The following is a 13154-nucleotide window of genomic DNA, read 5'->3' on the forward strand; positions in this document are numbered from 1 at the left end:
ATGCTTCACGCAGTCCCTGAAAACATTCTTGTGCACTATGACCTCGTGCCATTTCAATTTTGATTCAGGAACGTTGCTCTAGTTTTGTAAGGATGGTCTTAGGGCGCTCACACTATCCCAATGAAAGTGAACGTTCTACATACTGCAGTAGATTGATAGAGTACTGTCACCGCTGGCTGCACTAACTCATCTAACAGTCCTTGTTCATGTCCACACAGCTGGCAGCTCTTGAACGCACCATCGTCACGTGACAGCAGTGTTGCCATTACTTTTTATCCAACCTATGTATGTATTATGTCAGGCATGCGTAGTGATTTGTTAATGATAGTGACTTAGATAATAAAAATTGATAGGTTATTGATAGAAATTGACAGGTTACTAATAAAAATTGACATGTTATATTTCTGTTAATTCTTTTTTATATTTTTATTATTATTTTTTTAATATTTGCGTCTTTGCCCCAAACGTCCCTGGACTGTAGCCCCCTTAGCTTGTAATTAACATGGACATGCATTCTTGGATGTGGACCATGTTTTTTTATTTCATTTTAGAGCGGCTGCAAAGGACAAATTAGAACGACTACAATCCTACCAAGTTGCTGGAGCTGATTTAAGCCAGACTGATTTTAATGATAATACTGCTCTTCATATAGTAAGTAGAATTTTACTTTTACGGTAAGAAGTTTTAAAGAAAATGTACTTCATTGTTATGACGAGACAAATCCAGCCATTAACATATACAGGACGTGTTCAGAAAGTCAGTACCATTTATGAATACGAGTTCTGCTACCGGTACAGAACTACAATCATGATTTCGCGCATGATTTCTGTTTAGCAAGAGAGAAATTCCATTAGGAGAACATCCGATCATTTTTAGGCATCGTTCTGTGCATTTAACATGTTCAAGAGGGTCGAGCACCTCACTGACTCTGAAATGCATTCATTTATCTGTTTTTGAATGCAAGAAATGTGGAACTGGCTGATATTCATCGTCAGATTTGTAAGGCCTGTGGTTAAAGTGCTATGAATGATGGAGTTGCGAGGAAATGGCTGAAACATTTCAGCAAAGATCGTGAGAACGTGTATGATGTGGTCAATGATTGATCTGATGTGTGGTCAACACAAAAGTTTGTGAGGACAGATAATTCACAATTTCAGCGCTTTCCTTGAATTTCTTTCACATTTAAAAGACTGTTCTCTCGAAATTATGACATCATTTTGGAAGCTGTTCTCACTCTCGCTGTCAAATATGCCCTCTGAGTAGTACATTAACAAGTGGGTTGTCTGTATATTGATCTTCCTTGCGTGATACAGTGCGCAAAGGTTGGGTTTTGAGCATTATTGTCCCATGTGACTCTAGAATAGAAGCAGCTGTCCATGGAGTGGGGCACATCTCATTGTTAAAAAGGAGAATTTTTTTTATAATGCCACCACGTTGTCTTTCGACATTTTCTAGTATTCTCTCCTGGCAGTGGCTTAAGTGTAACCCACTTCTGAGTTTGGAGTGCTTGCAAGGTGGAGTCACACTATCCCAGTGATATGATAGGATGATCATGATTATGTGGCGCCAGGATATGTTTTAATCTAAACTTAGCCTAAATTCCAGACACTGGAAGAACATAGGAATAGGTCGCCGGGGTAGCTCAGTCGGTTAAGGTGCTTGTCTGCCGATCTGGAGTTGCGCTTGGGCGCGGGTTCAATTCCTGCTTGGGCAGATTAGCTGGTTGGATGTTTTCCGAAGTTTTCCCCAACCGTAAGGCAAATGTCAGGTAATCTATGGCGAATTCTCGGCCTCATCTTGCCAAATACCATCTCGCTATCACCAATCCCCATCGACGCAAAATAACCCCGTCGTTAAATAACCAAGTAAAAAAACGTAGGAATAATTCCTTTTAAGGAAAAATTCCTGTGCTCTAACCGGGAATCGAACCCAGGACCCTATGAACTGTAACCAGAAGCTCTGGCCACTAGACCATGAAGCTGTCCAGAAAGCAAACATCAAAGCAAACAATTTTAACCGACAAGATCTTATACACGGTTTTTTTGGAACAGGATACTAGTTTTGCTTGTTGAATTTTTTACTCAAAGCAGCCTATTGTGAGAACATGAAGAAAGTATCACGTGATGAAGAACGAAAGATGGATTGTGATGCTTCATGATAATGTTCGGTCATACATTGCTTTCCAAACTCAAGCATTTATTAGGACGTTTGGCCACGAACAAATACATCAACCACTCTCGAGCGTAAACTTAGCACTAAGTGACCTTCACGTATTCATGTAGAAGTGGATGTCTTTACAAGCGATCTTGTTGTACAAGGAGAGGATGCAGAATCTGGTGTCCGTTATAAATACCTTGATATTGGCGGAAAATACTATATATAGAAAAATAGCTTAAGGTAACCGGTATTGCAAATCTGGGGGGGGGGGGGGAATTAATAAATTAAATTTTCCAACTTTTAAACAGTGAAATGGTACTTATTTCCGAACACGCCTTGTATTAGTAGTAATAGTGCTGTAGTCATGGTCATTAATAAATCGTCATGGCTGTTTGAATCTCTTGATTATTAATGTAAATAATTTAATGTTTATTCTGTCCCAGGCTGCCCTCCATGGTAATAAGAGAATTGTGTCTTATTTGCTTGACATGCAAGCTAACAAGACTGCCAAGAACATCCTAGGTGAGACGCCTGCAGATCTGGCTAGGAGAATGAACCATCCAGATGTATTGTCACTACTGACGTAGCACCAAGCAATGTTAGAGAGTTGCTGATGGAAGTATTTGTGATAGCGTTGTATATATTTCAAACTGTTTGCAAATAAGTGTGAGTAAAATAGTTACTTTTAATTGTACATTAGACTGTTTGTGTTAAACAGTTGGCTGTATCATTCTGAAACAAATTAATAAATCTTCAGTCGATTTTTATGTTGGAGTTCATTGTAATTTGGAGAAAAATTGAGAACATTTATTATGATCTTATGTAATGTACCGTACTCCATGTAATTCATTCACAGAAGGAGTAAAGATCCTTTATTTTTGGAAAATAACAGATCGCAAAGGAATGTATAAAAGGGAGGTTTGTAATATCTAAGCAAGAAATAACTACGACATTTACGTTATGTTGTGACAATACACTTATCTTTATATTTACTTACTTACAACTTACAAATGGCTTTTAAGGAACCCGGAGGTTCATTGCCACCCTCATATAAGCCCGCCATTGGTCCCTACCCTGAGCAAGATTAATCCAGTCCCTAGCATCGTATCTCAACTCTCTCAAATCCATTTTAATATTATCCTTCCATCCACCCTCGGCCTCCCGAAAGGTCTTTTCCCCTCAGGTCTTCCACTAGCACTCTATATGCATTTTTGGATTTACCCATACGTGCTAAATGCCTGCCCATCTCAAATGTCTGGATTTAATGTTCCTAATTATGTTAGATGAAGAATACAATGCATGTAGTTCTGAGTTGTGTAACTTTCTCCGTTCTCCTGTAATTTCATCCCTCTTAGCCCCAAATATTTTCCTAAGCACCTGATTCTCGAAAACCCTTAACCTCTGTTCCTCTCTCAAAGTGAGAGTCCAAGTTTCACAACAGAACAACTGGTAGTATAACTGTTTTACAAATTCCAATTTTCAGCTTTTTGAGAGCAGACTGGATGATAAAAGCTTCTCAAGAATAATAGCAGGCATTTCCCATACTTATCCTGCATTCAATTTCCTCTCTAGTGTCATTTATACTTGTTACTGTTGCTCCAGGAATTACGTGTGCGTTATTCTCATTTTATCAACCAGCAGGACATCATACAACAAATTTTGATGCGGAAATAATGGCTATTCATATCTCACTCCAACGCCTACTATACAGAATAGATAAATTTCAAAATGCTGTCATTCTCTCTGATTCTAAAGCAGCATTATATGCAATAAATTCATATAAAATGATGTCAATCCAAATTAAAGAATGTCACAAAATGATCCAACAACTTCAAAAACTGCAGAAAAGAATTCAATTGCAATGGATACCTGCACATTGCGGAATTGCTGGAAATGAAACTGCTGACTTTCTTGTCAAAAAAGGATCCAATTTAATTCAGAATACAAATAAAAGCCTACCTTTTACATCCATCAAAAGACTAATTAAAAATAAATATAAAATCAAGCAAAACCAAGCACTATGTACCAAAGCCAAAGATAAAAAATGGAGCATTTTAATAAAAAAAACAGAAATTATTCCAGAAATCCCACGTAAATCTGCAGTAGCAAAATTCAGACTGCTTACAGAACACTTGGCCAAACACTTGAATAAAATAGGAATTTACACAAATCCAAATTGCCCTCTATGCAACAAAGAAGAAGAAATGACTGAAGATCATCTCATAACCTGTGAAGTTCTACCTGATGGATCCACCACAGAGCAAGAACGCTAATGGCTTCGTTGCCAAAGCCCAGCATTAGATAACAACAACAACAACTGTTGCTCCAAGGTACTTGAATACTTATCTTTATATTTTCATTTAAAATGGTTTTCAATATAGGTGATTTGTCTGTAGTAGAAAAATATGAGATAGAGCTGTCATCTATCGACCTCGAACTCTGTCGTCAGTCATACTAGCCATAAGTGAGAGGTTAATGGCAGTAGGAATGTCAGTTCTATGTGCCTGCTATATTTACCCCCAGGGAAATGTCCCTATTAGAGGCTGGTAGTATTGGTAAACTGCAGGGCCATAATGCAGCTGGAAGGATTAGATCATTGGAGAAAATCCATTGAAACCCATGATCTTCTTGCCTTAACCACAATGCTACAGTGTGTTTCCATGTAAACTCAGACTATGCTAATATAAAATAAGTCAAATTAAAGCTTTTCATCAATTTTATTTTTTTTCTCTGATTATATACATTTGTTTTCGTACAAGTATTTGTGTTATGCATTCATTCATTCTTCCATTCAGCTTTGAAACATACATGATTAATGAAACTTAATATACTTACACTTTTTTTAGTTAATTCTGTCATGTAAAATTTTAAATATTGAAAACTGTTTATTTATCTTAATGTCTAAATATTTCACTCTTATGAAATTATTTTAGACGTTTGTTCAGAATTAATATATAACAATACGCAGAAGCAAATAAATTGATTAACTCTTAGGCAACTGACAAGTATGGTTATTTTTAAATGTAGGCCTTGCTAGGAGGTATTTATTGTCACTTTAACACTATTCTTTTAAGTCATAAATTTAATTTAGTAGTTTTATTTAATAAAAGCATAAAATACAACGGTAGTTACCACTCATGTTCAATAATGTCTAACCTTTCTTGTCTTTCGACAGAGATGACCAGGGTTGCCAGATTTTCTCGTCAGGAATCGAGGACAGCTGATGATACTGCATACCTTAACGTGACTAAACATTTGAATTAATTCAGTTTGCAATACAACTGATTTTATTCGCTTTATGTATTAGAACTAATTATATAGGGCCTGGCTGCAAAAGGGTATCTGTCGGATACAGGGGGAGAGCCATTAATCCTTCCCACTGAAGGCTTTAAGGAACCAACCTGGACAAATACCCAATGTCCCATCCCTACCTTCCCGTGGTGCAGCTGTTAGTAAGCATAATTTTACGAGCTGAACTAAAGGGAGGGGCTACTCATCAATTAGCACTGGTCAGCTTGATGAGTTGATGACTGAATTTGATATAATTTTCCTCTATTCAATACCTAATTCCCTCTTTACCCTTTCCTATCCAGTCCTCTGACTGAACTCTTACTTTCTTCGACCCCGACGGCATTAGAGCATTCGAGGCCTAGGGGTTCATTTCCCTTTTCTTCCTCCTCTTTCTACTTTTCTGTTCCTAGTGCTGACCTGCTATGGCACTAAAATCGTCCTCCAGTGGCTTAAGGAGGGAAAGCTGGTGATCAATATGATCTCCCAGCTAGGTCCAATGGACCCGTCCGACCAACAGCAGGTGTGGTCCTCCAGACATTCTGGGGGTTGTGTGTGAATGAAGTAGCCACCAAAACGTTAAAATATGGTGTTCACTTAAATCGGCTACAACTTGCCATTTAACCAATTCTTTGAAAAATATTGGAGTACAAGAGGTCAAATGACTTTATTGTCAAACGCCTGGCATTAGAAAACTACAACAACATATAGGGCCTAAACTTTTAAGTTTGTTACATTTTTCCTAGATTATGAAATTTTCTTTGAATTACTGGAAAAATAATGTCATATTACAGCCCGATCTATACAGAAAACTGCATGATACAGTGTTTAAATTCTATCAATAATAAATCAACTTCCAAAGAGAATAAAGAATATAGATACTGTATAATACCTAATACATACAGATGTGGACAAATTATTAGCAAATTGACGATTTTTATTATACAATTTTACAAAATTTGACTTTTCAATTTATACTACAGTTAATATTTTTGCATATTTCTATCATTATAGTAGACAGAAATGTCAACTGGAGTCCAAATTGAAGAGTCAAATTTATAAAAATATGTCATAAAAATCTTAAATTTTTCTAATAATTTGTCCACGTCTGTACTATAGTATTATCATTTTTATTTCAATACGATCGGATAGAAGATGCCAGGCGGCATTGATGACATTGAACGCTGAACATAGATTGGACAGGGTCTTGAAAAAAGGAATAAGGAATTTAAAAATAACTTTACAGAAATGAGAAAAAATTGTATTTGCCTAATTTTTTCTGACTTTTTGGGACAAATACAACTCAATCCATTAAAATCCAGAACAATCCTGCGAAATTCAGGACATTTGGCAACCCTGGAGATGACCACACACACCCAAGTACAATACTACCCAGACATTTCAAAGCTATTCTGTCGTAGAATAGGAGTGGTTGATATTGAGATTGCGATAGTGAAGGGTTATATATGTTCAACTTATCAATTACTGGTTCTACATTAGCATTTATATTTACATAAGAATATGCCCTGAGTGTAATTAATATGATTTGATATATATGATTCCATACCTTCACTTGTGCATTCATCGAGTTGCACTGAATACTACACTCAGACTTGGAAGAAAAAAACAGTTCTCTTAGTTTTAAAAGAGAACTCTGTAATTAACAGGTATTAATGTTTGTTTCGCTGCTACAACATACAGTCACATAATTTCAAGTATTAATTATAACCACAGGTCTCACAGTTTGGCACTCACTATATATACACACACATAAAAGAGATCACTTCATCGTTTAGTTACACACTCTTTACTTCATCTTTGTTTGTACTCGTAAAAATATTCTGTTATATAATGTTAGTAATACTTGCTTCAAGTTCTTCATTATGTATACAGTATACGGCAAAACAAACGACACTGAAATTATTGCTCATCTGCTTTCCACGTTTCCCTAGCAATGTTTGACGGGTGTTTAAAGAGCTGGGTGGATTTGCATACCGCATTCAAGTTGCTCAGCATCTAACAGAAAGGGATGTGCAAGTCCGATTACAATATTGCAGCCAAGTATTGTCCATGACATATCAGGATTCAAATTTCTCCTGTAACATATCGTTTTCAGATGAAAATCATATTCACATCCATGGCTACATCAACCGACAAACAACTCGTTTTTTAGAGTTTGAACAGCCTGATGTTATACAGAAACTACTGCACTTGCATGGGTTACGATTTGATGCGTCGTGTCTGGTCACGAAATATTGGTCCCTTATTTCGTTGCAAATGCTGCATAGAATCCAAAAACAGTAAACCGATTTTGTCGCGCCAGAAACTTACTCCTGCAACGACAATGGATGCAGCAAGTTGGAGCTACAGCTCACACTGACGGGAGTCACTTGATCTTCTACAAAGACACATTTGGAGATCACCTAATGTCTCGTAAAACTCCATTCCCATACTCTTCCTGCTCCCCAGATGCCGTAGGCATGTTGAAAGAATCAATTTTCAAAACAGATGACCCACATACAAATATTCCCGAATTACGCAAGAAGATAGCGTCATTTTCGAGTCCTTACAGCAACCATTGTTCATCAATATGTTAAATAATCTTCAGAACGTCATGAACAATGTGTGGCACGTGATGGTACACATTTTGAACACATACTGTACCAACGCAATTAAAATGACGTTTCAGTGTCGTTTGTTTTGCCTCATATTGTATATAAATATAAGAAATTTAGAAGTTTAAAATTTCGTATGAATTGAGAAAGGATAACCTCAATTTTGAAATAAACGCATATTGTCATTTATTTATAGAGGTATGTAGAGGTAGTGGTAGTTAAATGACAATTTTCAGAAGATATTTAGTTTGAACTTAATCCATTGCTGATGAAACATAATGCATGAATTTTTTAAAGTTGGACATACCTTCAGCTTCAGGTGAAAAGAATTGGAAGAAAAAGAAATTGCGGCCATTGCAAATGGCTAAATTCACTTAATTGGGACCAATTCGTAGTAACTCTTTTCCTTCCTACCTTATTCACATGAAAAGAAGAATAAAAAGAAGAATTCGGTTAGTTTACATTTCATCAATAATAGAAAAAGTCAAATCAAAAACTTCTTTTATTTAGAGTTGTGTTACACATGATGCAATCAATATATTTCGAGACTGTTCTTGCTGTAAATGGACGGATTGAGGTATGGATATGCTCGCTCAGTAGAGAAGATAGGTAATTGACCTTCTGAGCTGTTGTGCCAAGTTTCAAACTCTATCTGAATTGAGATCTGTGTTACATGAGGTTTTGTGAAGAGGTGCACACAAGCATTGCAATTTCACGATGAACTTTAAACTTGAGCAGAGAGCTAGTATCAAATATTGCATGAAACTTAAGAAATCAGCTACAAAGTCGTTTGAAAATGCTGTAGCAAACCTGTGGCAATGAAGCAATGAGCCAGACGGGGTGTTTTAAGTGTCATTTGTGCTTCAAGAATAGTACCTAGAACTTTACTGGAGAATAACGAGAGATAAGGAAGACCGACCACGTTCACAACTCCTCAAAATGTGGACTAAATTCGATAACTTGTGCATGAGAATCATGACATCACTATAAGGGGAATTTCTGACATTGACAACGTGTCTACTGCAATGTTCTGAAGTATCTGAGGGAAAACTTTAGGCGCAAATGACCTGAACTGTGGGCTGAGAGCAAATTGGGCACTCCACCATGGTAATTCTCCCATTTAAACAGCATTTGTATCAGTTTTGCACCCATACTAAGGCAATTGTTACTCCTCATCCTCCATACTCGCCAGACTTTGCCCTCTGCTACTTTTCCTCAGTCTCCAAGACGAAGTCGAAGCTAAAGGGTCGCCATTTAGACCCCCTTGAGGAGATCCAGCGGAAATTGCTGATGGTGCTTCACAAGCTTCAAGAACACAATTTATAGGGAGCTTTCCAAGCATGGCAGAAACACTGGAACTGATGTATCACTGCCCAAGAGGAGTACTTCGAAGGGGATGGCAGTGAAATATATATCAGCTAATTATTTATTTTCATTTTACGAGCTCAGTCTCGGGATATATTGATCGCGTCTCGTAATTATCAGGCTGTTTATAATTTTTTTATGGTTGACTTATCAAAATCTTGAGTAGTTTCATATTGGGTACGTATATTTCTTTTATAACTTGTGGACCTGTGCTACAGAGTTTTTACATCTTTCCTTTATTACAACCTAATATATACAGTACATGTGGGTAAAGCTGCCTAATGCCGTGATATCCCTAATCCCGTGATGCTTTTTTTAAACTGAATGTTAGTCAAAGCTGATCATAACGCCAGATATCTTTCTCGAAAGATTGCATCTTTCACCTACTTTTGGGACATCGGTGAACTTCCAAGCAAGATACCCAATCTCGTGATATTCAGTGAAAAAAAGTATCACGAAATTAGGGGTATCACAGCATTAGGCAACTTTACCCTAAATGATATGGAATAGTAGAAAATTAACGCAAAACCTATCAATAAGCATTAGTAGGTCTATGAAGCGGAACTTACCGCAATACTGCTGACATAACCTAACTAATGAATAGAAGCGGGTTCCTTGTAGAATAAAACAGCAATCAGACAATTCCTGTCATGAAATTGTGAGCTATCCTCTGCAGAGCATCTTGTGTGATGGGACATTTGGAGTAAAGAATGCTGCAATCCTTGTTTTTCCTGCCATTATGGATGGCGTCTTGAATTGCAGTTCCTTCCACCAGTCTTTCCAGCAAGGCATTACTGTAAGGCAACATGAACGTTTTAAAATGTAAAATCTTGAAAACTGATATTTTTGTATTCTGAGTATTCTGTGATGAATGAGAAATTTAGTATTTTCCAAGAAATTTAGGAAACTGTCTTTGAGGTTCGAGACGTGAACAATGACTACAAGTCTCACCTCCAGATTACAACGGCCAAAATAAGATTTTTTACATCTATAGCTCAGTAAAAAACATTGAATGTGAAAAAAAATGTTGAATTACGAAGAGAACTAGTATTACAAGAATTGAATGTAACTATCAACACATACAGGCGAAATGGAAGGCAATATTATCAGCAAACTTTCGATTATTCGTGCGCGGATTATTCGGTTTGCGAGTTATTCGTGCAGGGTTTCCTTTTTTTTTACTGTGGTGGAGGTGTTCGAAAGATTGAATTTCGAATACGTGTGAACTGAGCTCGTACAACTAGCAGCGCGCGTCATAAACAGCAACAATCGACACACAGCTAGTACGTATTAGATAAGCGAACTAAACTGGAAAAACTTATGAAAGCTAAATCTAAAAACGTACTGTATAGTAATTTCAATGCAGTAGTGTACTGTATTTAGTATTGTAATCAGAGACAATAGAATGTAAATGATATCGTATTTTGAGTGTCTAATTTGTTAGCGTTAGAGCAACAAAGGACGTTTTGTCTGTCTAATTACAATTTAGTTAACTTTTATTATTTTTTTGTCGAAAGTTGGCGACAGTTATTTTAAAATTAAACTGACGTCGCGGTAGTACAGTACAGTAGAACTTCTATTTTCCGTGGTAATGAAGGGGATGGACTGGGCAGTTAATCGAAAAAATCGGATAATCCGTAAATAAAAGATTTTCATAAATTAAACTACAATCATTTCTTAATTTCCTCCGTGGTGTTGTGTTTAACATGCTAGGCCATGAATCAGAACTTCAGTGATTTAAGTATCGTTGTCAACGACGGGCTTTAAGGACCAAGGGTGATGGTTGTCTGCAGAAAGATAGGAAATGTAAAAGTCTCGTGTTGTATTTACGTACTCGTACTTTGTATAATTTTATTCTCGTATTTTTTTAATAAATAGCGCACAGTTGTAACGCCAACCTCGTATTCTGATGCAAAATGAGCCACAATTTCTTCCTGAAACCTCTCAATTATATATATATATATATATATATATATATTTCGATAACTAGCACAACACATTTTCTTTTGACACCCGTGGAAGACATTTTGCATATAAGTACACAGTACGGCCTCTCCAATAGTAAGGATAAGATCTGAATTGTACATGGGTTGAAAGTCCTTGGGATAATTTCTTTGAAAGCATGTAGTGACTATTTCACAAGTTGGAGAAAAAACACCCCCTCCCACAAGTATAACTGTTCCTATTGCCAGTAACGAAAGTATTCCTACTACGTACTCTGTAGGGGTAAATGCCTGTAATTAATAACCATCTGCAGAACAAATATGCACTAACATAATGTACAACACTTCATTTGTTCTCTGCAACAAAAAGGAGCTAGAGAAAGACAGGCATTACCAGTACGGTAAGTTCAATGATTCAATCGAAAAGTATTGGGAATAAATTTGAATAAGGAACAAAAAAAAAAGTTTCCTTTCCAGGCAGGATTCGAACCGCAAGTCTTAGTTACCAGTCTATCGTGCTCTAGAGTGAATAAGGCTCTGAAATAAACTACAAGTGTCGGTCCGGTTTTTTTTTTTTGCCACTACTGAACAATATAGGCCTAAACGTTTGTGAAATGCATTACAAAATCTCGATTTTGTAAAAAGCATTTCCCAACTTTGTATCATAATAAACATACTGTTATGATTTCCTTATGCTAAACCATTATTGTGGCAAATCAATAAACATTCCCGGTTATTCGTGTTTTTCGTTTATTCGTGTTATTTCCTTTCTCGGTGTACTGTGTCTTTACTAGTTGATTTTTCCTCCGAAATATGCCACCTCTCAAATAATATGCGCGCAAATTATTAGAAACATATGCGCTAAATTGTAATAAAGCACTACAGACAATACGAGTAGTAAGCACATGTGCAGTCTATTGTCTATTTCTAGAGAATGTCCTCTAAATTAAATACCACCAAACGGATCAAAAATACAAAGACCAAGATGAGGCTGAACAGACCACATTGAAGAACAGGAGAAATGATTAATCATAAGATTACAATAAAATTAATCCAAACTGTAACCAAAGTCTGCTAGCAGCTTACCTTGCTATCCCGTCTATTATTTTGTCCATGCTGCCACCTTCCCCCACTGTTACTTTCGAAGCTGCAGACTTGACAATCCAGCACACGGCTCTTTGAGTGCACACGGAAGTATCAATGTTGTGGTCCATCAATGCCCTGTCCATCCGTGACAGGAAAGATCTCTTCTCTCCAGAACTACCTTTGTAAATATATTTTAGCAGATTATTTTCAAAAGTGATTTCTAACAACCAAGAAAGTTAATAGTTAACAGTTAATTGAAATTTATAAACTGTATAAACGAAGCCAAAAGTTTTAATTTTTGGCTTATTGAGAATGTCTTTTGTGAACGAAAGTTCATATTCTTAAGGTACGGTCACACATCGCTACTTTTGCTGCGCAACTTTTGTACTGCAACTGCAAAAGTTGCGTGTCGTGTTCACACGTAAGCCAAAAGTAGAGCGCTGCACGCTACTTTTCGTGCTGCGCAACCCGAGTGCTGCAAAAGTTGCAACTGGAGGTTGCGAGTCTGTTCACACACAAGGCGCTACTCTTACAGCCGCAGTCATGCTGCAGGTTTCCATCTCCGTGTTGGCTTCTCAATATACATTTGTGGTTATGTTCGCATTATTAAGAAATTCATGCGAAAGCTTCCTTATCTATTATTTGCTTTTCTGTCGTATCTAGTATTCAGAAATTGACATTATTTTTACTATAAAGCTTT

General features: G+C 36.8%; 2 protein-coding genes across 6 annotated transcripts in view; one reads left to right on the plus strand and one right to left on the minus strand.

Moving 5' to 3' along the window:
- LOC138704564 (L-asparaginase-like) overlaps positions 1-2924 on the plus strand; it is a 79648-nt gene extending 76724 nt beyond the window's left edge. For all 3 annotated transcript variants that reach the window (XM_069832598.1, XM_069832600.1, XM_069832601.1), the window contains 2 exons: positions 552-651; positions 2601-2924. In XM_069832598.1, the coding sequence (XP_069688699.1) occupies positions 552-651; positions 2601-2744 (244 nt within the window). In that variant the 3' untranslated portion in view covers positions 2745-2924. The remainder of the gene's footprint in view (positions 1-551; positions 652-2600) is intronic.
- A 3955-nt stretch (positions 2925-6879) lies between these two features.
- LOC138704566 (uncharacterized) overlaps positions 6880-13154 on the minus strand; it is a 40674-nt gene continuing 34399 nt past the window's right edge. For 2 of the 3 annotated variants that reach the window (XM_069832604.1, XM_069832602.1), the window contains exons 5-6: positions 12455-12632; positions 6880-10219 (exon numbers count right to left, since the gene is read on the minus strand). In XM_069832604.1, the coding sequence (XP_069688705.1) occupies positions 10060-10219; positions 12455-12632 (338 nt within the window). In that variant the 3' untranslated portion in view covers positions 6880-10059. The remainder of the gene's footprint in view (positions 10220-12454; positions 12633-13154) is intronic. The other variant, XR_011333368.1, reaches the window with a different exon arrangement.

This window comes from Periplaneta americana, chromosome 8 (genome assembly GCF_040183065.1).
Source record: "Periplaneta americana isolate PAMFEO1 chromosome 8, P.americana_PAMFEO1_priV1, whole genome shotgun sequence".
In the NCBI taxonomy this organism is placed as follows: Eukaryota; Metazoa; Arthropoda; class Insecta; order Blattodea; family Blattidae; genus Periplaneta; species Periplaneta americana.